The sequence below is a fragment of the Lutra lutra genome, chromosome 10, assembly GCF_902655055.1.
Source record: "Lutra lutra chromosome 10, mLutLut1.2, whole genome shotgun sequence".
NCBI lineage: Eukaryota > Metazoa > Chordata > Mammalia > Carnivora > Mustelidae > Lutra > Lutra lutra.
Genome location: NC_062287.1, coordinates 109,935,642 through 109,959,152, shown reverse-complemented (window position 1 = coordinate 109,959,152; position 23,511 = coordinate 109,935,642). Strand labels below are relative to the sequence as shown.

At 56.9% G+C, this 23,511-nt stretch overlaps 1 protein-coding gene across 1 annotated transcript in view; it reads right to left on the bottom strand.

Annotated features, from left to right (window-relative positions):
• Positions 1-23,511, bottom strand: part of LRP5 (LDL receptor related protein 5) — a 98,485-nt gene that overhangs the window by 62,647 nt on the left and 12,327 nt on the right. Inside the window, exons 2-3 of the mRNA XM_047691076.1 lie at positions 8,451-8,847; positions 2,830-3,027 (exon numbers count right to left, since the gene is read on the bottom strand). Coding sequence (XP_047547032.1) covers positions 2,830-3,027; positions 8,451-8,847 — 595 coding nt within the window. The remainder of the gene's footprint in view (positions 1-2,829; positions 3,028-8,450; positions 8,848-23,511) is intronic.

Genomic DNA, 23,511 nt, shown 5'->3' with positions numbered 1-23,511 from the left:
TATGGATGCTGGTTATGATTCAGAATTTGACACCTGGTAGAGTGGGTGATTATCCAGTTTAATGACCCTCCCTGCCTCCAGGCTCCTTGGTGGGGGATGGCTGCAGGGGGCTGGTCCCCAGCACCACCACCGCCCCCCCCCAGCACCGCACCGTGGAGACAGCAACACGTAGGTGTTACTAAACAACTAAAGCCACATTCCCTGCTCTTCCCGGATCTGACCCAATGTTGCCCCCTTTTTGTCTTCTTGACATCACCTTTTAAGATCTTTTTTTTTTTTCAAGATTTTATTTATTTAAGAGAGAGACAGTGAGAGAGAACACAAGAGGGGAGAGGGTGAGAGAGAGAAGCAGACTCGGCACAGAGCCGGGGGCCCGATGTGGGACTCGATCCCAGGACTCCAGGACCATGACCTGAGCCGAAAGCAGCCACCCTACCAACTGCCACCCAGCCGCCCACCTTTAAAGATTCTTATGTATTTGTCAGAGAGACAGCACAAGCAGGAGGAGCAGTAGGCAGAGGGAGAAGCAGGCTCCCCACGGAGCAGGGAGTCCCACGTGGGACTCCATTCTGGGACTCCAGGACCATGACCTGCGCCAAAGGCAGACACTTAACTGACTGAACCACCCAGGCATCCTCTTGATGTTACTTTTTAAAACAAACTATTGAGAGAAACGCACGTAACACAGAATTAACCATTTTGATAAGTGAATAATTCCGTGCTGCGCAGCACGCTTAGAATGTTATTCAACTATAGCCTCCATCTACTTCCCAACCATTCCCGTTATCCTCAGGAGAACCCTGAGCCCACTCAGCTGTTACCCCTCATATCCCCTCCATCCCACTCCCACTATCACTATCACCATCACCACCCTCACCATCATTGTCACCATAATCATCACCATCACCACCAACATTGTCATCCCCACCACCATCACCATCATCACCATCATCGTAACCATAATCATCATCACCATCACTATCACCATCATCATCACCATAATCATCATCATCATCACCATCATTGTCACCACCATCACCATCAACACCATCATCACCATAATCATTACCATCACCATCACTGTCACCATAGTCACCATCATCACCATCACATCGTCACCGTCATCATCACCACCACTGTCACCATCAACACCATCATCACCATCAACGCCATCATCGTCACCATCACATCACCATCACTGCCATCACCACCATCACCATCACTGCCATCACCACCATCACCACCACCATCATTGTCACCATCACTGCATCACCACCATCACCATCATTACCATCATCACCACCATTGTCACCATCATCACGACCATCGTCACCATCATCACCACCATCACCATCATCGTCTTCACCACCATCACCATTATCACCACCACCACCATTATCATGTCTTAAGTGCCACCACCATCCTTGCTGTCCTGTCACGATCCCTCCACCAGGCACCCCCAGATTGCAGCCTTTCCAGCCTCCAACACTCCCTTCACAATGGCCAGGGTCACTCAGCTTCCCAAGGACCACATCTCCCCAGGCTGCCACACTTTCCAAGTCTCCACCCAGGCCCCAGGCCAGTCTCTGCTCACAGAGACAATGGGCTAGAATGTTTCAAACCAGCTGGACATGGTCAGCAGAGGTCAAGGAGGAACTGAGGTCTCCTGCCAACAGCCATCAGAGTGGTCCTCCAGCCTCGGTCAAGCCATCGGATGACAACAGCCCCTGCCAGGAGCTTGACTATAACCACAAGGCACACTCTGAGCTAAGTCAGCTAAACCACTCCTAATTCCTGACACCCTTTCCCCACAAGAAAAAACCCCGTTTGCTGATTTAAGTGGCCAGGCTTGGGGGTAGTTTGTTACACAGCAACAGATAAACTAGTATGCAGGCCTGGATAAAACGTGGCAAACTTGCTAACACCCTCAGATCTGTCAGCCTCGTCATCTGCCTGTGTGTGCAGAGATCCAACTGAGTCCTCCCCATGCCACGTGACTGTAGCCCACGACACCTGCACCCACTAACTTCCCGCCTGGTTCAGGAGCTCCACCAGGCAGGAGCAGGGTCTGTCCTTCCAGGAAGATTCCCCAAGACCCAGCACAAATTCAATAAATGAAAATAAACAAAGCCCTGTGCACAGAAGGGATGTCCCTGTGTTTATAGCATGACGACGTAGAGGGCTGTTAAGCTAAGCTGACCAGAAAGCTCTACAAGCAATTACCTAACGAGTGAAAAACGCTTCATAGCTCACTCATTTAACTCATTTTACTAAGCGAGTATTAGGTGTGAGGCCCTCTGGCAAGACTGCGGAATGCAGTGAACCCCAAGACCAGCCCTACTCCTGCCCTCAGAACGCATACTTGGTGACGGGAGGAAGGGGGTACGGTCTACTCTTTACATCCCTGCTGGACCCCTGGGTTTTAGGTCCACAATCCCTTCTCCACCGTTCTGAAACCCAAAACAACTTTGAAAATGGCAAGATTTCTGTGACTCATTTGGTGCAAAACCTGTGTGTGGATGTGGGGCTGTTTTTCGTCTTCCGACCCCGCTTGTAATGACTATTCTGTCTTTTGCCGTGGACACAGTCACATGGCAGATGGCAGGTGCCCCCCCAGACCTTGCTCGGGGTGGAGTCTGACGCCCTGTGTGCACTCTACCACTGTGTCAAGTTCTGAAGAGTCCAGAACTCCTCGGGCCCCCAGGGTTTCAGATACGAGACCCCGGGTCTGAGTTAAGAAGGATCACCTACCAACACGCAGCCTGGACCTTGGCAGGGGGCTGGGGAGCACAGGGAAATGTGGGAACCCCCACGCGGGCAGGCACTTACCGGAACGAGCCATCCAGGTTGGCACGGTGGATGAAGCTGAGCTTGGCGTCAGCCCAGTACAGCTTCTGCTCCTCCAAGTCGATGGTCAGCCCATTGGGCCAGTAGATGTCGGAGTCCACGATGATTTTCCGGGTACTGCCGTCCATGCCTGCCCGCTCGATTCGAGGTGTCTCGCCCCAGTCTGTCCAGTACATGTACCTAACGAGGGGGCAGAGCACGAGCAGGGAAGGCTAGCCCGGGGCTGCTTTGTGTCTGTCTTCTGTCTACACGAATGCAAACGTGTTAGACGGAGACCGAGAAATCATCCCCGAAACTTGCCCACTAGAGGTAACCAGTGCTTCGGGGCTGGGCTAGTCTCGCTTCCGATTTGTCTCCTAAGCAGTTAGGAACATATTAATTCTTAAACCAAGTTGGCGAACCAAAATATGCTATTCCAACTTGTCCTCGGCGATCCCCTCTGAGTACTCCCTCTTTCTACTAATAGAAAACCTCTTTGTTCTCTTAATGGCGATAGGATATCGTAAATTAGTTACATGACACCACGTCTGACGTTTGAGTTCTTTCTGATTTTTTTGCTGCTACGAAAATGCTGCAAATGAACTGCTAAAGCCAATTAAAAATATGTAGGGTGGGATAGTGTTCGGCACATTAAAAAAATGAACCATTAAGCCAAGGAGGAATCTTAGATGTTTATTACTAAGAGAAAGAGCTAGTCTGGAAGGGTTACGTACATTGTGACTCCAACCACAGGACATTCTGGAAAAGGCAGAACTACAGAGACTAGAAAAAGATGAGGGGCTGCCCAGGGGTTTTGTTTAACAACAACAAAAAAATAGAGTCTATTAAAAAAAAAACCCACACAGGTGGGCATGACTGCAGTTCTGCCCAGAGGGGCTTGTGGGTGATTCACCACTGCCCTTCCACACCCTCCAGCCTCCAGGAAGGGGCAGGCCCCTCACATCCTGAAGCCACCCCCGCTCCTGAAAGGCTTCCTTATGTGATAGCCCACCAAGTAAGTGGACACGATGTGAGGTGACACCAGGCATCTGGGGTGACAGGTTCAAACCCTGCCAGCACCCAGAGAACACGTCTAAGCTCTCCGGGGAGGCAAAACCCCAGCGCGCTCCTCGAAGCTGGGCTTGGGTTCCTGGGGGCAGCTCAGAGGAACAACACCTGCCTGGAGGACACGGGCCCCTCAGGTTCTGGTCGGACATGGATGAGCCATGGGACACATGGGTGGCAGACCTGCTTTATTTGGTCCGCCTGTGTCTCCCTGCTGACAAGGAGGACAGTGTCCAGTTTCCCTTGGAGAAGCCCCACTCCCACGAGTGGTCTTTCCCCACGGTGCAGTCTCCCCCGACTGCCCTCCTCCCAGGGCAGGTGGGCATGGGTGGGTCGTGGCTAATCAGCAAATCCCATAACCCTTGGCCTCAGGGACTGCTTTAAAGACCGGCAGCTCGTCCATGCCGGGCCACCGGGAGTCTGCCTAGAACCCTGACCCAGGAAGGCAGGGAGCTCCCCGCCCCACCTGTGCCACCCGTGGGAGGCCCGCGGGTAGTGCAAAGCCAGCGGGGGGAGACCGTGCACTGTCCCTTCTCGGGCATCCTAGTTCCCAGCCCACAGACCCTCTCTTCGCTTCGAGCTGCCTCTCTCCGACTTGGCAAGTCCCCCACCGCTCTGGGCTCTACTTCTTCCCAGGTGGGATCTCCTCCCCTCTCAGCAAATTCTGAGCTGCTGATGTGGCCAGGGGCCGGCGCACTCGCCGGGGGCATGGGGACAAGCAGCCCCACCCTGCCTCTCAGGGGTGCACGTCCAGCGGGCCCCCTGCGGCCATGGGAGGTGTGGGTGCCAGAGGGGCCACCCCACGGGTGAGGCCATACAGCCTTCCGGGGGGGGGTCATTCTGAGCCGATGCCAGGACGATCTGCTGGAGGAGCTGGGACAGGTCCCTGAGCCACGCCAAAGGCAGCCTCCTGCCCACGTGGCAGAGAGGTTCCTGTCACCGAGCTCCCCTGCTTTCCAACCCAAGTGGGGACAGACAGGTGAAGAAAGCACCCGCATGCAGAACTCCTCTCCCAGCGGCCTCTCTTACACTCTCTCCTCTGCAGCTAATGAGCACTTGGCTGACACAGGGGGAGCAGGAATCATTCTTCCCACTGGACAGATGGGAAAACTGAGGCTCTGGAAGGAGGACCTGCCCCAGGCACGTGCCAGCGGTTCCGGGAGCACTGCATGGCTCTCTGGGTGAGGCCAGGGCCGGGCCATCGGGGGACTGTCCCCTGGGCCTGCAGGCCCAGGGCGTTGGCGTGCTTTTCCCAGCAGCCCTGGGCGGGCAGGTGCTGTCCGCCAGCTCAGCAAAGGCTCCCACTGGCCTGCTGCAGATGCCCTCTTCCCAGTGCCTGTCCCGCCCCCCAGCAGCCTGAAAGGAGCCAGTCCTCCCGCCATCCACCAGGAAGATATCAGGAGAATCGATCTCAGAGCCATCCGCTGATAACCTCCCTAGATGCTGTCCTGCAGCCACGAGAAAGGCCGGAAAATGTGAAGGCACTGGACCTCTGCAAGGAGCATAATTCAAATTCCTTCCCTGGGGTTTCATAACAGAGGCCCGCTGGTTTCCTTAAATGGGGAATTTGCGAGCCACTCCATTCCCAGAGACTCGCTGGCGTGGATGTGCTTTTGTAAAATTTTGAACGCTGCCGCAGGCCCAGCCCGGTTCCACGGTGGGAACCCACTTCTGAAGGAAAGCACAGGAAAGCACGGCTGCCTGGTCTTTGTGCTGTCCTGGGTCCCGGCTGTGTGTTATTTTAGGGAAGGACCATTTTGCATTTTAAAGAAGGGGTTGGGTTTCAGCCTGGCTTTAGCTTGAGACGGGAGCGACTGCAGCCCCTCCTGGCTAATGCCGGCCTGGGCCTCCCCTCAAGCACTGGGGTGGTGTCTCTCCGGCTCCCGGTACTGGACTCCCGGTACTTGGGGCCAGAGGGCCCTCCCAGGTCCGGCTCTGCCGCCCCCGGGGGCCCTTGACCCTGGGGAGGCTGGTAGCTTCCCTTAACCCTGTCTGGATGCTTACTTTGCTACCTGTGCCCAAGGGGACAGAACGGGCATCTCAAACCTTCACCACAGGGGAAGTGTGGGGGAAGGCCAGTTCGGAAGTCCTTCCCAGGGCATCAACACCAAAGTCAATTTTGCCCCAGGGGCTGGGGGTGTTGGAAAGAATTCAGAGGCAAGAACAGAAAGGATTTCAAACATTTAGTAAGAAAAGCCCGAGCTAGAGAATGACTGACTCCCAGTGATGGTACAAGCAAGGCCAGCCTGGACATGAACATGGAGAAGATTGCTCCCCACCAAGCGCCAAGCATCTCCCACCAAGCACCGAGCACCTCCCCAACCAGGAACCCAGAGCCTCCCTGCTGAGCACAAACCCCTCCCAACCAACCAATAGTTGGTCACAAGGGAGAGGTCATGAGGAAGAAAGAAGACACATGGGCACGGACATGGAGACTGTATTTGGGGTGGTAAGCGAGGGGCATCTTTTTAGTGTTTCAACAACTAAGACTCACTGAAGCTGCTAACTGTTCTTGGCGTTTTCTGCATGACATGGGACATGGTCCCACCCTGTACAGATGGGGACACTGAGGCACAGGACAGCAGTGCTCAGCCCTTGCTTCTTGCCTTTGTCTCTAACCCGCATGCAAAGAACCAGCAAACCTGTGTGGTTCTGATCCTGAATCTGGCCACTTCTCACCCACAGCCCACTAGCTTCCTGATCCACGCCCCCACCTTACATCACCAGACCATGGTGATAGCCGCAAAAGACCCCCGGCTCCCACCCCAAAGTCCACCCTCACTCCAACGGCCAGAGGGACCCCCCCCAGCAACTCTTCCACTCTAAACAGGACCAACCCTTTCCCCTGCTCTGTGTCCTCCATTCTCCTCTTCACTACACTACAGCCCCACCAACAGGCCAAGCCTCCTCCTACCCCAAGGCCTTTGCACTAGCCACTTACACTGCCTGGAATATTCATCCCCTCGATGGCCACATGGCTCTCACTCTCATCAGCTTTAGGTCTCTGCTCAAATATCATCCCCTTGTTCTTAGTCTCCTAACCTACGACAGGAAGCCCCTTGCCTCACCCTCTTTGTCCTCAGGCCCCACGTTATTCTCCTCCGGGGCACACATCCCTCTGGAACATACTATCTGCTTATGGTCTTCTCCCTCCAGTGTACTGCAAGGGCCTCGAGGCAGCACCCCTTAGCCTCTCCCATCACTGACAATGTCCCCTCTTAGCCGGGGAGACTCAGCCCATGCCAGCCACCACCTCCTGAAGGATGGTTGGATTCCAGGAGTCCTGGGGTCACCCCACAGTATGGGAGAGGTCAGAAATAGGGAACATCCTGGAAGGTCAGTCTGGCCCCTGGCAGCTCAGCCTGCTTGGAAGTGGGGGCAAGAGGGGCCTGAGGGAAGTCACTGTCAAGTTTGGCCCCCAGGAGGCTGGGGCTGGGAGGCTCCGCTGGGGTAGACGCACCAGGCCTGTCTGGTCTGACTCCTGGGCGATAAACCCCAGACCATCCCTGACCGTGTGTATGTGCATGGAGGACACGAGAGCCAGGGGGTGCGTTTGCTAAGTCAGCACACTGTCAGGTGGGGTACTCGCCCACCACAGCACCCCTTCCCCCTGTTCCCCAGCTATCCAAACACCAGCCTCGGCGAGACAGGCCTCTACCTCCTGGCCCCTGTTCCACCCACCCGGGGCGGGCTGACCAGGAAGAGAAGGCACCGCCAGGACCAGGGCAAGCAGGTGGCATCGGGAACAGAACCCAGGGGTCCTACTGTGTTCCTGTTCAAGATGTTAGGGAGCCATCCACCTCTGACAACTGAACCAGCAGAGAACCAGACACACACAGCCGTGGGTCGGCTGCCGCCACCAGGTAGCCGAACACCTGCCACCCAGGTAAGGCTGTATCACTCCCAGGCTATGGGAGGAGGGGAACGAGGGCGGAGGGGTGACAGAGCAAACTGCTCCCATTCGGGAAAGTCTAGAATGGGCCCGGCCAGGCTGGGCTGTGCCATCAGCCACCTCCCCATGATCTATCCCTCCCAGCCTTCAAACCCCAGGATGTTCCTAGCTTCACTGCCGCTCCCACAGTCCCTCCTGGGACTCAGGGCTGGGCCCTGAGCCTTCATGGGTCACGGTGAGCTCAGCTAGATGGGGGAGCAGAGGAGAGCAGAGGGCTTCCGGAAGAGGCCAGAGAGACAATCCGCCCGGCCAGTTCCACTTCTGGACAAGGACCTCCACCTTTTATACCATTTTCAGCGAATGTCGGTAGAAAGGTGTGGAAGGCACAGATTCAGCTTGCGGGAGGGTCTGACCACCTCGGACACCAACACATACACAGCAGAGGCCTCGTGATTCACATCAGGAGCCTTGGACACAGCAGGTTTCAAACAGAAACCAAAGCATGGTCTTTCAAGGGGAAATGGTTCCCAACACCAGGTTCCAAAAGGCAAACTCCTTTCAAGATGGCCAGGTTTGCTCTGAAAAAGCTGCTTGGGCTTAAGTCAGTTCAAGAGGGAAACCAGGGCCCCCCGGACCCCCCGCCAAGGAGAAAGGCAGCTGGGCTTACCCGTGAGCGGGGTCCAAGGCGATGGCCCGTGGCTGGTCGAGGTCCTGCCAGAAGAGGACCTTGCGCGACGTCCCGTTGAGGTCAGCCACCTCGATGCGGTTGGTCTCTGAGTCCGTCCAGTACAACTTCTTGCCGACCCAGTCACACGCCAGGCCGTCAGGTGACACCAGGCCGGAGATGACCACGTTCTGCACGGCGACCCCCGTCTGGTTCAGGTAGGTCTGCTTGATGGCCTCCTCGCTCACGTCCGTCCAGTACACGGCTCCCTTGGAGAACTGGAAGTCCACGGCGGCCGCGTCCTCCAGGCCGCTGACCACGATGGTGGATTCCAGCTTGACTCCGCCGGCGTCCACCAGCCGCACGTCCCGGCGGTTGGCGAACAGCAGGAGAGGCGAGGCTGCGGGGGGCGGGGGGAAGTGATCAGTGAGGACTGGCCCCGAGTCGGGGGTCCCACGGCCCGGCATAGGGGGTCACGGGCCCAAGAGCTCCTGGCCCCCGCCCCCGCCCCCGGCCCCTCTGCTCCTTCCTCCTGCTCCCCTGGGCGCAGGCAGGCAGTCCCAGGGGACTCTTCCTGCCACGCCTGCCCCCTCACGCCAGGATGCCAAGGCCAGGCCACCCGGCGCCTCTAAGGGCTACAGAGAAGTCACATCAGCCTGATGCAAGAAAAGGGGACATCGGGGCACAGTCCTGGCCGGGCTTCGGGATTCCCTTACAGTTCCCGGACCTGTTGTCCCAACCCAGGCCCTCCTGGCACTGTGGCCTCAGTTTCCCACTCCGGGGTGCCACCCCTCAGCTCATACCCCTTCGACAGCACCCTGTGCAGCGGCGGGGCTGAGAGACTGCCACGGCCAGCGCCGGGCTCCAACCCGGGCCACGCCCCTGAGGACATGGGGGATACAAGGAGGGCTGGAGGTCAGGGCCCCCTTGGGGCTCCACCACTGCGCCAGCACCCGGCATCACAATGTCACAAGGAAGGGAGGGACGCTTGTAAAGATCAGACAGGGGCGGTGCAGCTACACGTGAGCCAGGCATCCCGACCTCCTGCGAGGAGACCGCCACAAAGGACGTCTGTCCCCGGACCTCCCTGCCCCAAGCAGACGCAGACGGAGAGGAAAAAACCTTCATCGTCACAGGCCGCCAGGTCCCTGCAGATCACCCACGACACACAGAGCCATGCAGGCTCCCCTGCAAGTGTCCTGGGGACCCCGTGAGGGGCCTGGGCTGTGGAGGGCGTTGTGCCCGCTCTGTGGATGGGGAAGAGGAGACCCGGAGGGGTGCCCGCACAGCCAAGTTCAACAGCACCCTCAAGGCCTCTGCACACTGGGCCACTTGTGTGCTGGGCGCGTGGGTGCGTTTGGTCTGCAAACATACATTACTTTTCTGTGTATATTTACTTCACTAAAAAGTTTTTAGTCATTAAGAAATGGGACTTTTCTTGTTTTCCCAGCTTCTCACAGGACTCGCTCCCAGCACACCGCAGGTCCACCTGCCCGGCTTAGAGCACTCCTGGACCTGCCCGGGGCCGGCACACAGCAGGGGTCCTGCACATCCGGTTCTGGCACCCCACCTGCCTCCCGCACCCCAACTTTAAAGAGGTCCGTTACCTCTGCCCTGGGAGAAGTGGGAAGGAAAAGGGGGAATGTCCAGAAGGTTGTCGGTCCCCACCCCCAGCTAGAGGCCCCAGGGAGTGAAGAGGGACACCCACCACCGATGGCCCGGCCAGAGGCTGGGCGCCATCTGCAACTCGGGAGCCGGCCAGCTCTAGAGCACAGTGGGGGAAGGGAGAGGATGCCCAGACTGGGGAGGGTCCAGAACCTTCAGAGGAAGAATCCATGAGGACCAGAGGCAGGGGGGGCCTTCACTGCAAACAGGGTCATATGTGGGGTCTGGAGGACACAGCGACACAGGCAGGCAAAGCCATCACCAACAGAGACACCCCATAGCACACCCAGGGTGACAGGACGGGCCTGGAGCACGTTCCCATTAATCATTGCCGTGCTGTTCCCGGTCACCCAGAGCAAGGATCACCAGACATCCTGTTCCGCCAGCGAGGTTTCCGGCGCCCAGACCCCTGAGGTTCCCTGCGGCCAGGTCCCCTGGCTCGACCCCACTCACCAGCCAAGGCATGACCTGCCCGGGTAGGGGAGCTGAAATTCCACACTGTGATTCTCTACCTTCTGAGGACCACAGGGCTCTCTGATAAACGGATCCTCTCCCCAGACACAGACCCCACACAGGTGCACACACAGTGCTCTCACCAAGACCTCATGACGTCCTCCTACCAGGGAGGACCCAGCTCTGGCCCGACGACCCCTTGCTAAAGCAAGCAGAGGCCAGGTGTAGCTGCTGACTTCTAGAAGTTAGCATCTGTCTCAGGAGGGAGCAAGCTCCCTGTAGCCACAGGTATTCAAGCACTAGTAGGGGACTACAGGGGAGGGGCTGCAGGGGAGATGCACCAGGTGTGAGCATCATCAGGGGGCCGGCCCCACAGACAAGCAGTCTCCCATCAGCTGCTCTCCAGCGGGCAGGGGAAGCACTACAGAAGAGGTACCCCAGGGGTGGGCGGCGAGTGGCCAGAAACCCAAAACACCCTGCCCCGCAGGAGAGGAGCCTGGGCTGGGGAGATGGAGGGGGAGGGAGAAAGGGAGCTCCTGGAAGCTGCCCCAGGCACAAAAAATCCTAGCTCTGCTCTGTACTTTCTCCCCAAACTGGAAAGACCACATTTTCACCATGCTTTACACTCTGGGCAGTTCAGGTGCACCCTTCAAAGGCCACAGATGTGGGGTTTTCAATTTCTTGTGCTTTTCCTAAAGTGAGGCTCTCGGGGAGGGGAGCCACCCTGGAGAGCCAGGGGGTGGGCGGCGGGCGAGGTTCTGTGCAGCCCGGGCGGGCGTGGCCCCACCAGGCAGGCCTTTTCCAGAAGGAGCCGCTCCTGCTTCTGGGATGTTTGGAAAGCATGGCACGCTCCACTCCCTGAGTCCCCAGAGGCACTCGCCTCACCCTAGTCCCCCCGGGAACTCACAGCAAGGGGGGCTTCCCCAGCTGACACAGGCAGCACCCACTCTCCTGGTGGCCTGCGCAGGGCCTGGGGAACCCTGGCCAACATGGCCCTCCCACTGGGAGACACGGCGTCCTGGGGGCCGTTCTATCCCACCGGTGGAGAGACGCCAGGGCAGGACAGCCAGGAGCCAGCCTGCTATGAGGATGATGGTGGGAGCAGGGCCAGATGGAAGAGAAGAGAGCAGAGCAGAAAGGAAAGAAAGCTCTCAAGACAGAAGTCAGGACGGGTGGCGCTCTGCACTGAGACTGGGACAGAGCCGGCCAGGAGAGTGGGGGCAGAGGGCCATGACACACCATCGGCGAACGCAGAACATACCTCCATGTCCTACGTCACAACGGGGAAACAGACAATAAGCAATAAATACAGTAGATAGGCCAGGTTAGTTCCTTGAAACATCAACGGGTGGTTTGGAAAAACAGAGCAGGGTAAGGGGTCTGGGAGCGGGGGCTGTCACTTCACGTAAGATGGTCAGGACAGTCGCCCCAAGAAAGTGACAATGGGGCAAAGACGTGAAAGGTTGAGGGAAAGTGGCACGGAAGGCATCACCAGCAGAGGGAATGGCCAGTGCAAAGGTCCTGGGGTGATGCATGTGGGAGAAATAGATGCTGGTCCTATGTGCTCCTTCCCTGTGCACCCATATGCCCAAAACCCTCTAATCTCCCTGGGGTGAGGTAACTACAGCTCTGGGAAAGGGAACCTGACCTACCCCAGGTCACTCCGCCCGGGGACAATTTGTTGACTCAGAACCTGAGCTTCTGGGCAGTGGGAAGGAATCACGGAAAGAAAGAGTGCAACGCAAGATGGAAGAGTTGGGGGGAGGATGGACAAGAGCAAGAGCCACTGGGCCAGGCCACCTCCCAGCTCCGCAACCCACACAGGTCACCGGGAAAAAACACACCGTTACTGGGAGGCCACAGATGCCAGGAAAACCCTTTCGGAAAACATGGTAGCAACTAGTAATAAGGACCACAAAAAACCTAACCCTCCCCCTGGGGGGCACCCTCGCAGGAATCACCCCCGGGAGCACCAGAGGGAGGAGGACAGTCTTGGCTGCAGTGCCAGCTGCTGCCCTATTTATAACCAAAAACGAACAAAATAACTCCAAAGTCGGGGGTAACCAGACTGTCCTCTTAGCATAAAATCATACCCACAGAAGCAATAAGAAAGTGGCTGCAGTGACATCGGAGAAGGGGCACGATAACATGTTGGGTCACAACGCACCCACCAGCCTGACTTCAAGCCGCAATCTGTACTGGCATAGTTAATGCCAACACGCTGGGCGGGAACAAAGACTGAACGGGACGCCAGGGAAGACGACCTTGCCGGGTCTCTGGGTGGACAGACTTGTCCTGTGTTCGCCCCGAATTCTGTTTATGTTGCTACAATGTTATCTGTGCCAATATATTTTTCAGGACCCAAAACAGAAGGGCCAACAGACCAGGTCTGCTCTCCAAGTGTGAGCCGCGGAGACAGCCTGGGGTGACCGCCCAGACCTGCCCTCTCAGACGGCAACGTCTGGTCTGAAATGGGAATGATCGTGGTACCTCCCCTTCGGAGACTATGGGGCGTGACCCGGGCGATTCACCCAAAGGTCCGGCCTAGAAGCGGCACATCTGAAATGTTCAGCGGACAGCAGCCGGGGCAGGTAGTGCTTCCTCCGTCCAGCCCCGGGCCGGCCTTGCTCCACAGGAATGTGCGTGGACACGGACTCCAGGGGCCTGGCCTCTCGCCATGAGACTGGGGGCAAAACTTCAGAGGCAAGAAATGAGATCCACTATTAAAAGTCACCCCCGGCCCCGAGCAGACTGAATTCCCCTGCGAAATTCTCCCTTGGTTTAACCAGGCACAGATGACCCTTTCCGTGACCCTGGATGTCCACAGCCCCTTCCTGCCACGACCCTCAGGACACCCCAAAGAGTCCTGTGGGTTCTCTGCACCTCCCTGGTGGGGGACTGGGAGTGGGCCCTCCCACCTGTCCGCAGGCGGTCGGATGTTCCCGGCCCCCCTCGGTGGAACAGCGTCAGACAAAGGCTGTCTCCTTCTCCCTCCTCCCTTGGGGACCAGGACCTGTGACCAATTCCCAGACCCCACCGCAGTAGGATGGGGAGTCTGAAAACCCAGCGCCTGCCACCGCACGCTACCCCATGTAAGCATATCCAGTATTTATATATAGAATTCATAACAGATGTCTGGCCGTCATTCCAATGGCTGTATTTTACACCGTTTACATGGTTACACCGAACACAGCCCGCTCAAGGTAACCCAATCCTCTGAGACTCCACCAAAGAAGCAACAGTTTTAGTCCTTGCCTTCCTGATACCCAGCAAGCACTGTATCGCTCACCAGAGCAGCGAGGCCTGGGCACCAGCTGTGGCGGGGGCGGGGGGCTTTCATCGCACACCAGCCCTCGAGGGAGGGAAAACTACGTGGGGCCACATTCAAGGAACCTGTGTCAGTTGGGCAGGACACGTGCTGCGCATAGTTAACTTAAACAAGAAGAAATGGCAGGTGAGTGCCACAGACGGGAAGTACCCGGAGCCTGAAGGACAGTGAACCTCTGGCTGGACATGGTGGGCTTCCTGGAGGAAGTGAGACCAGACCCTTGAAGGATGAGTAAGACTGTGAATGCCGAGCGTGCCCAGGCTCAAGACCAAGATGTGTCCTTGCACTCAAGGTAATTTTACTCACGACGGCTTACAGGCAACTTGCCCAACACCTGACAGCTCTGGGGGCCTTCTAGCAGTTTCTCGAACTGGGTACGGACACGACCCGCCTACACACCCCATCCCCAGCGGCAAGAGCTCCAGCACACCTCTCCTGCTCATGCCACACCTCCAGCTACACCTGGGTCCACTCCCGCCTTCCCTCTGCTCTGCTCTCATCCTCCTGTCCAGCCCTGAACCGGACACACGCACCGCACACGGGGCAGAGCCAGCCCCTCCGGATTCCTCCCCAGCATGTCCTGGCTATCTCGGGCCCGCTGAGGCCCGCTACATGCTTTTACAACCGGCCCCCTGAGTTGCACGGGCTCTGCTGGGAGGTTTTATGAAATCTTACAGGGTTCTCAGTATGAAAAGGCAAGAAAAGTCACCGTGCAGCCGGTGGGAAGAAAGACACACAAGGTTGCTTACCGCACTGGTGTCTCGGAGCGAAGGCCTGGCTTTGGGAGCGCATCAGCATCGTCGCCGTGGGAGGCGGGTGGAGGGGATGCTTGCACGACTGCGTGACCGTACTCCATGCCACGGGGCCGGATGCTTTTACGCGGTGAGGACGCTAAATTTTATGTGCTGTGTGTTTTAACACAACAACGTAAACCAAAACGGATGGTGCAGTAACATACAGAACGTTACCAGCTACTGAAGAGAAAGACTTGGAACTCCCGGTAGAGCCTGCATTCGAGGTCTGTTTTAAACGTTGAGCTCTCATTAAAGCGCGCCGCGATGTGCTCCATATCTGTGTATTTCAGCCAGTGTAGACTCACTATTCCTAGCTCATTAAACGGGTTATGATCCAATGTTCCCATTAGCTCCGATGTCCATTCCTCCCTGCGCTCGGACAGCGAGACTCCCTGCGCACTGGCCCTGGTGTCCTCTTGGCACCTCCCCATGGCCCCCCAAGGATTTCTTTACTTTCTGGCCCAATGACACGCTCCTGACACAGGTGCCCCTTTCCCTCCCGCAGGCCTGGCACTGGCCTCTCCTCTGACGAGCTCTGGCTCGTCTCTGGGGAAAGTGAGCTTTGGAAGCCTGGACCTGGCCACAGGCTGTGCTCACTGTCCCTGGGAAGTCACCGTCTCCGGGGCTGTCGGGAGACAAAGCTAGGGAACACAAGCACGGGCCACCCCCATCATCTGCACACATCCCATGTCTGGGTGGGCCACTCACCACGTTTTATCAGAGCCCAAGTCACCAGTAGGCATCTGTGGTCGTCCCTGGACACACACGCGCACACACAGGCGGAAAGAGCCATCGCCCGACCAGCATGTCCCACCGAGGATCAAGACAACACTCTTGCCATAGCGTTTCCGCTCACACGGCAAGCCGGTGTCCTTTCTGTGGCCTCGGGAGCACCGTGTTCCTGTGCTTGTCGGCGTGGTGTCGCCCTTCCGTGCAGAGCCCCGCGGCGTGGGTTCATGCGGGAGGGACTTCCTTCCGGCACGACCCCCAGCACAGTGGCCTTGCGTTCAGGGCTCCTGACTCAGCCACGCATGCGCAACGAGGGCTCTATCAACGAAAGCCCGTGGGAAACTAGATTCCACGCAGCTCTCTGGTCGGTGGCTGAAGCTGTGTGACCAGAGGCTCCCGGGAAGCCAGCCCTGCATTTCCCCACCTTCGCTGATTCACATCGGCAGCGACTTTCCAGAACACACGACTATATATAAGGAGAGTCGATGGTCTGGTATACACACGCTTTTACACACGTGTGCACCTAGAGCTAGTTCTGCGTCTCCTTCTGCATGGGTGTGTGTGCACACGCGGTAAAAATCCCCCAGCACGCGTGGCACATTTCCCGGGGGTGCTTTCTAATCCTCCCCCTTGCTGGGCTGGTCAGCAGCTTCTCTGAACCGGACACCAGCCGTTGTGACCAGCGAGGCACTTACTTGCTCAGTATAACCAACTTCCCAGATGCTCCCAGCCTCTGCCACTCACCGCACCCCTCCTTGCTTCTCGGTGGCCCGGCGCCCCAGGCCATGTCACTAGCAGCACCTCCATGCCATACCCCGTCACCACCTGGTTTCCTCAGGTGCCAGGGGCCAGCATCTGGGCTGGGGGAAGGCGGGACACCGTGGAGTCCTGCTGAATCCACAGACCGACGTGGGAGAAAGTTGCCTCTCTAGGATAGTGTGTTCCTATCCATGCATGTTGATTTAAATCTTGTTTAGGGTCCTTCTATAAAATTGTATCATTTTTCCAAACAGTCTTGTACATTATTACTTAGATAGAATCCTCGTTCACCATCATTTAAAAAAAAAAGTCGCAGGACTCCAACAGAGAGAAACTGCAGAATTCCCTTAACGGCTCTGATAAAGCAGACCTCAAAGGCACTTGGGCTGGCGCGGGGGCTCATTGAAGGATCTGTGGAAGCCTCTTCCCACCCCTGGGGCAGAAAAGTTCTATTTCCCCTTTGAGAGGAAATGCAGGAAAGGCGCTGATCTGGCTAAAATGAGAGGGATCAAGGAGAAATCGGTGCAGTTCCCAAAAGTGCGAGTGAACTCGTCTCCAAGTACAAGGAGCCTAATCTTGACTGCTTAGCGCTGAACGCAAGGATGTTAAAATGGCTGGAAATGTCTGTGGCTTGACTGTGAGCACCGATCTCAGCAAAACCCCAGGGCAGCTTCTCATGGCAGCTTCCAGACTATGGTCATATTAAACGCCCAGACAACCCTTTATGTGGGCAGTTCCTCAAAGCTGGGAACCTCCCCAATGCGGGCCTCTGCACCCCGGGGCCCGGAGCAAGGGGGGCACCCTGTCACTGGGGCCAGAGGCCGCGGTGACCGTCATCCCAGCGACAGAGTCTCACCTTCCATCTGAGGCTTCCCATTCAACTAAGAGAGGCTCCCCTCCATGACACGTCCTGCAGTTCCACAATGTTCCAAAGGCGCGACTTGACATTTACAACAATAATAAATGTTGGGTTTCCTTTAACTGAACAGATGTTCTGCCTTTTATGGAAAGCTCAGGAAAGTCCAAGTGGTCGGCCTGAATGGGCCGAGCCGGAGCGGAAACCTCGAGAACCTCTCCCAAAGCCCAGGGAAGACACCGCTCCCCTAGCTGCCCCCGCACCTGCCCTGTCACAGCCCCCAAAGCCTCCCCCACCCAGCTGTTCATCCCAGACCCAATCCCCAAGGATCTGCCCAGACGCCTCTCCAACCCTCAACCTGGTCCCAGCCCCCACACTTCCTGCAGGCCCCCACTCCCTCAGAGAAGACCAAGGAGATAGGGCCCTCCCTGGTCCCACACCCGGCCCAGGTGAAAGCGGGGTCCTCCATGAGACCGCCCAGCTGGCGCCGTCTCCTCGGGGCAGGGATGGCCGCTGCCACCCATGGGCCCAGGCGCAGCAGGGCCCAGCTGCCTGGGGTGTGGGGGGACGTACCTCCAAGGCTGGGCCTGGCACCTGGGGCTTCCGGCAGAGGGCCCTCCTTCTGCCCTTCCTGTTCCAGGCGCTATCCAAATAACCACCCAGCCATCGATCAGGTATGCGGACGGTTGCACAAAAGTCACAAATAAATCTCCTATTTTGCTTCAAATCCAAAGCAGATACAGCCAAGGCTGGCATAAGACGACAATCCATTACAAAGGACCTGCTATCTACCCACTCGCACACCAAGGCCGCTTGGGATAAAAAGAAAGAGCTTTCATTACAAGCACAAGTGTGGGGAGTTCAGAACAGACAAAACTTGAGTGGTGCCTCCTGGGACAAGGCGGGCAGGGAACAGTTAGGAAAAAGCTCGAGGAATCTTCCGGAACACCAGAAGGTCTACTCTCGACCTGGACTATGATGCCAAGCTGTGGACGTTCATTGGCGAATGTCTCTGCTGAGGTCTACGCACGTGGCTGGGTACAGAAGCAAGACCACAACTCCCGTCCCACCTCCTGTGTCCCAGCCAGTCACAGAGGTTGGTGCCAGGCCCTCAGGCTTGCCTCGCACCTGCCGGGCTCCCAGTGTCTGCCCACCTGCTCTTCCGTCCACAAGCTTGCCAGCCTGGGCTCACAGCACCGCTCAGAACCACCCGCTTCCTCTGGCTTGGTCACCCCATTCTGCTGTCCCCAACTGCCATGCTAGGCTTCCTAATCCTAGCACGCACGCGTGTGTGCACAGACACACACACACAGGGTAATTAACTCTGAGGCCCAGGCAAGTTTCCAGAGCAGGGACCACATTGCAAAGGTCAGGGACGCAGACAGACAGGAAACGACAGGGGCAGGTTTAGGGGGTGGAGCAGGAAAGAAGAAATCAGTTGCAAAAGATACAAAGAAAATGAAGTTTCAGACACCTCAGAGCACAAAGAAGCTTAGAGGAGAGCCCTTAATTAGGGTTTTCATTAAATAGGGAAAAGGGCTGGTGGGGGGTCCCCGCTGTCCCCCTGCGTATGGGGAAGCTGTGCCCTGGGGCAGGCATGAAGACACTCTGGCCCGTGCTGAGGAAGAGCCTGGGCTTGGGTACTCCGCAAAGCCCTGGGAGACAAGCAAAGGCTCAGGACCTGGCACGGACCCCAAGACCTGCCAGAGGGACCCCTGAGTATCAGTCTGGGTAGCCCACTACCGCCAGGGGCCACTGTGAGGTTCCCAACCCTGGCCTGAGTGACATGGGCCCCTTCCAGGGGTGACTGTGTGGCCCTAATTCCCACCCAGCATAGGCTCACCCCTAACCCAGGACGTGCCCAGGGATGACCATCAGATGATCAGTGAGCCGCCCACAGTGCAAGTCCCGGAAACCACTTCTCAACTGAAGCAGCCCCCAGCACCAAGCCCCCACCCCAAGTCCCACACAGGTCAGCGGACCCCAGAGAGATGCGCAGGGAGGGGAAGGAACTGGCATCTGCCGTGGGCCTACGGCTCATGACCCTCCACCTTAACCCAACTCGATCTCAAAACACACCCCACCCCGGACTGACAGAGAACAGTTTTATTTTATTTTAATTTTTGGAGATGATGAATCTCTCCAGCAGCTCACTGAGGTCGCACAGCAGGCAATGCGGGGGGCCCAGGGGTGGAGCCCCCGATCCTAATCTGGCTCCTCCACTGCCTCCCACCATGCTCCCCATCTCACCCAAGTCTATTTGAGGGGACAAATCCCAAAAGCAACCAACAAACCACCTCACGGAATGTCAAAGTTGACGAGTCTCACCCAGTCTCTTGATGGGAGTGGGTAGGAGCTTCCTCTGACCTTGGACTCAGACATGAAGCTAGGCCACTCCTAACAGTCGGCAGAGTGATACCATTGCCCAGAGGTGACAAGTATGAAGAACCACACCAAAGCAGGTGACAGGAAAGAACAGTGCCAGTGACATCCCCTGTCAGTATGGGCACAGCCCAACTCGCACACTGGTAACCACCAACCTGTAAAGTGAGCCTAGGGAGAGAGGGACATAGTCTAGCATGAAATTGCCATTTTAAAGGCTCTGAGAAGTCCTGCAGTGAGGAAATGTATTTCACGTCCTACACCCAGGACTTCCCGAGTGTATCTGATGAAAGAGCACCATGCAGTTTTGACCGAGGGGACACATTTTGAAAAATACTGGCCTGAAGGTGAAGTGAAACAGAAAACACAAAGCAAAACTGAACAGGAGCCATCAGGAGAGACTGGCCAGAAGCACCCCAGATCCCAGAGTGCCGGCCACATCCAGCTCGGCACACTCACTTCCCAACCCCCAGCGACCTCCTCCCCTCTGCGTGAACAGGAAGAATGATGTCCAAGGCTGGGGGCTTTCTGGGGCCACATGGTCTTCTGACGGGAGGATGTTAGTCCTATCAAAGAGGCTTTCTGCATCTGGCTGCTGGGAAATCATCTACAACAAACCACCCCAGACACAAGTGACCCAACAAGCTCCACGACACCAGTCCACACGGGCAAGAAAGCATCCTACCCGCCAACACAGCACGGAACGAGAAATGACCCCAACTGCCTGGGACCCCAAGGCCACGTCCTTGAACCCAGCCCCAGAAGTGCACAGGGCCCCCAGAGCTGGTCCCAGTGCCAGTGAGGGAGGACACGGCCCACACCAGGGCCGGTTCCCAGGGACGAGTTGCCCTTCCCAAAAGGTAGCCCATGAACAGAGCCCACTGGTGGTGGATATCAGGGTCTGGTTATAAGCACCGCAGAGATTTCCCTGGGAGGGAAAGTGCTTCTCCTGGAAGCCACCTCCACTACCAACTAACTATGTTTTTATTGGGCGGATATATCCATTTTGCTGCAGTGACCGTGCAGGTGCTGACAGGTGACGGGGCCAGAGCACAGGCCCGAGCACCTTCGAGGGAAGGAAGCGGGCGGCCAGGGCTCACCCACAGGCAGCCCAGTGTCTCCCTCCTGCCCCCTTGCTCTCTTGCACACGCGCACAGGCACTCTGCAAGCCCTAATTTAGCCCCCGTGGAATGCTACCAACTCAGGGATACCTAGGACAAGTTGGTAGGAAAGATGACATTTGATTTATGTTTGCAAATGTGCGTTTTTCACTAATTAGAAGGTTTAGGGCAGAGGAGGGAAAAATATGTATTTCAGAGTCCCAGTTTGACTTGCCAGAAACCAGCCCGTTACTAACATTCTTATTTTCGACAAAATATAGCATTCTGATTACATACCATTTCGGTTCAACAGCTCCCTGCTCCCGGAAGTGGCCCAAGGCCATGGCAGAGACTGACTCGGGGGCCCTGGGGGCCTGACCTGCTGGCCCAGTGCAGCAAAGGGGTTGGGGGCAGTGGCCTCCACCCGGCGTCCTGCCGCATGCAAACAGGCACCACAGGGCCGCTCGGGTTTCCACAGAAGGTGGGGCCACCCAGGAGCAACCTCTGGCCTCAGTACCCTTCCCACCCCCTATAACGAAAGCCGCTAGTTGAAATGTTCTGGGGGCCTAGCAGCCTATTTCCTTTATAGATGAAAGAAAACACTTTTATGATTCCAATGGCAACGCAGGGGTGGGCAGTGGGGCCTCAGCTGGCCAATCTGCAGGCTCTAAACTCAGCCTACTCATGTGGTCCCCAGAGCGACTGCAGGGATTAAATAAGTCCACTGGACACCCCTTACAACCTGCTCGGAACCCCATAAACATGCGGGGACTAGAGCTGTGTTGTGCTATTCTAAGACAGGAGGCAGCGACCAAAAAGTAAAGATCGCATGAAATGCACGCCCTGTCGAGAACGTTCTTGATGGAGACCAGTATCAAAACCATCCTGAGTGCAAGCTGTTACGGGTCTCTTCACCGTCCGTGGAAACCACCCAAGAAGGTTCTAAGGGTACTGCACGTGGGTACATGCGTGTGTGGATTATGGGCGAGCGCAGGCAGAGTGTGCGGTTCACAGTTCCCAAGGAGCACACGCACCCCTCGTGTCAAGTGGAAAAGGGGACAGGTCCACCAGCCGGGAAGGTCTGAGGCTCTGCTGACCCTGGTAACGCCCACCCAGTTCTACCTGGCTTTCCAGCCAGCTCGGCCTCTGCACTGGGTCCTGGATACCTGCCCTTTGGCCAGGGACCAGTATCAGATGCAAGAAAGAAGGGGCCAGATCAGCTCCAGGGAGCCCAGACAGTCCCACATCCCAGGGAGCACGAAGGCAGTACACATCCAAGAATTTAGTACAAGGCCACACAGCAAACTCAAGATTCAGGAACAAGGGTGCGGAGCGCCCCGTGCCTCGAAGCGCCTCCCCCACCCCACGCAAGCTCCCGCCACGGCTGCCAAGTCCGCAACAGCCAGCGGGGGTCTCTCTCCGGGCTGGCACCGAAGAGAGAAGGTGGGACCACTGTGGCCCTCCCCCCAGCCCCACTGGCAAGGAAGACGGCGCTTTCCCCGTGTGGTCACAGAGATCTCATTGTTCTCGGCAGAGAGGAAATAACTGAGCTCGGAACGCATTTTGGAATTGGCAGAAAAGAACATTTGGGAGAGGAAACGCATTTCAGAAACAAACATACCTTTGTACCAGCTTTTATTTTCTTTAAGTGGTGCAAAAAAATAATAATAATAATAAAAGCGTGCCAAATTTACCATCACTCTACAAAATCTCCTTTTTATGGGGCAAAACGGGGAGGCTCTGCTTTCAAATGATCTGCTGTTCCTGAAAAAAAGCAGCCCGCTGGGCACGGAGGCCTCGAGGCTGCGACCAGGAGCCAAACAGAAGACCTCAGGCTCACGACACCTCTGTTCCAGGCAGGGCAAGGTGGACAGACAAACCATCCTCCCCGTGGTCTGCTTTAAACTCTCGCCTCTTGGTCCCCACTACAGCCTCTCTGAGCACTAACATGCCTTGAAGGGCGGGATCTTCTGGGTCCCGAACGCAGGGCTGGGGGCTGCCTATAGAGCCCAGCACTGAGGACCAGCTCTGATTACCCTGGGAACAAGCCAGGGGTCGGGTCTGGAGTTTCATGAGAACGTGGAGAAGCCGAGCTCTGTCGGTGTGTGGGTGCAGGGAGGCAGACCAGGGGACTGAGGCACGACGGGACGGGGTATCCTGCCCAAAGTCACCCTCCGCTAGTCAGCAACACGGCAGAGCAAAGAGCTCAGGTTCTTGCCAAAGTACTTGAAGTTCATTCATTCTGCCTAATGGGACAATGAAATGACCCCGAGATCTCTCTGCAGAAGGGTCAGAGAGACAAGAGAGCCAAGGTCCCTCATAGGGACCCCCAAGGCATGGCAGTGACCCTGCCACACTCCAAGAAGGAGGGCCCATCCCTCAGCCTCTGTCCCTCGGGACAGTGGCCTCCCACCTCCTGACCACATATCCGGGTCCTGGTTTCCAGGACAAGCCCTGCGTCCCCAGAGAGAAGAGGAAAGAGAACAGAGAGGGGCCCCTGCAGCCTGGGGCTCCACACAGCTCCTCCTCAGGCAGAGCGAGCAGGTCCCAGAAGATTGTGGCTTTAGAGGGGGGACCCAGGTCAGACGGGGGGAGCAGCAGCCCCTCTGGTCATCCTGCGGCTCCTACCCCAGCCCTCACCCACCACCCCCTGTCGGCCCGGCACAACCCTGTACAGCGTCCAGGTTCTTCTGAGTCACCATTCCCATCTGTAGGAAGGGGGTAGGGACATGCAGAGTGCGCGGTTAGAACCACACAGCAGGGCACCTGGGTGGCTCAGTGGATTAAGCCACTGCCTTCGGCTCAGGTCATGATCTCAGGGTCCTGGGATCGAGTCCCACATCGGACTCTCTGCTCAGCAGGGAGCCTGCTTCCCTCTCTCTCTCTCTGCCTGCCTCTCTGCCTACTTGTGATCTCGGTCTGTCAAATAAATAAAATATTAAAAAAAAAAAAAAAAAAAAAGAACCACACAGCAACCCGGGAGTGGGAATCCACACTC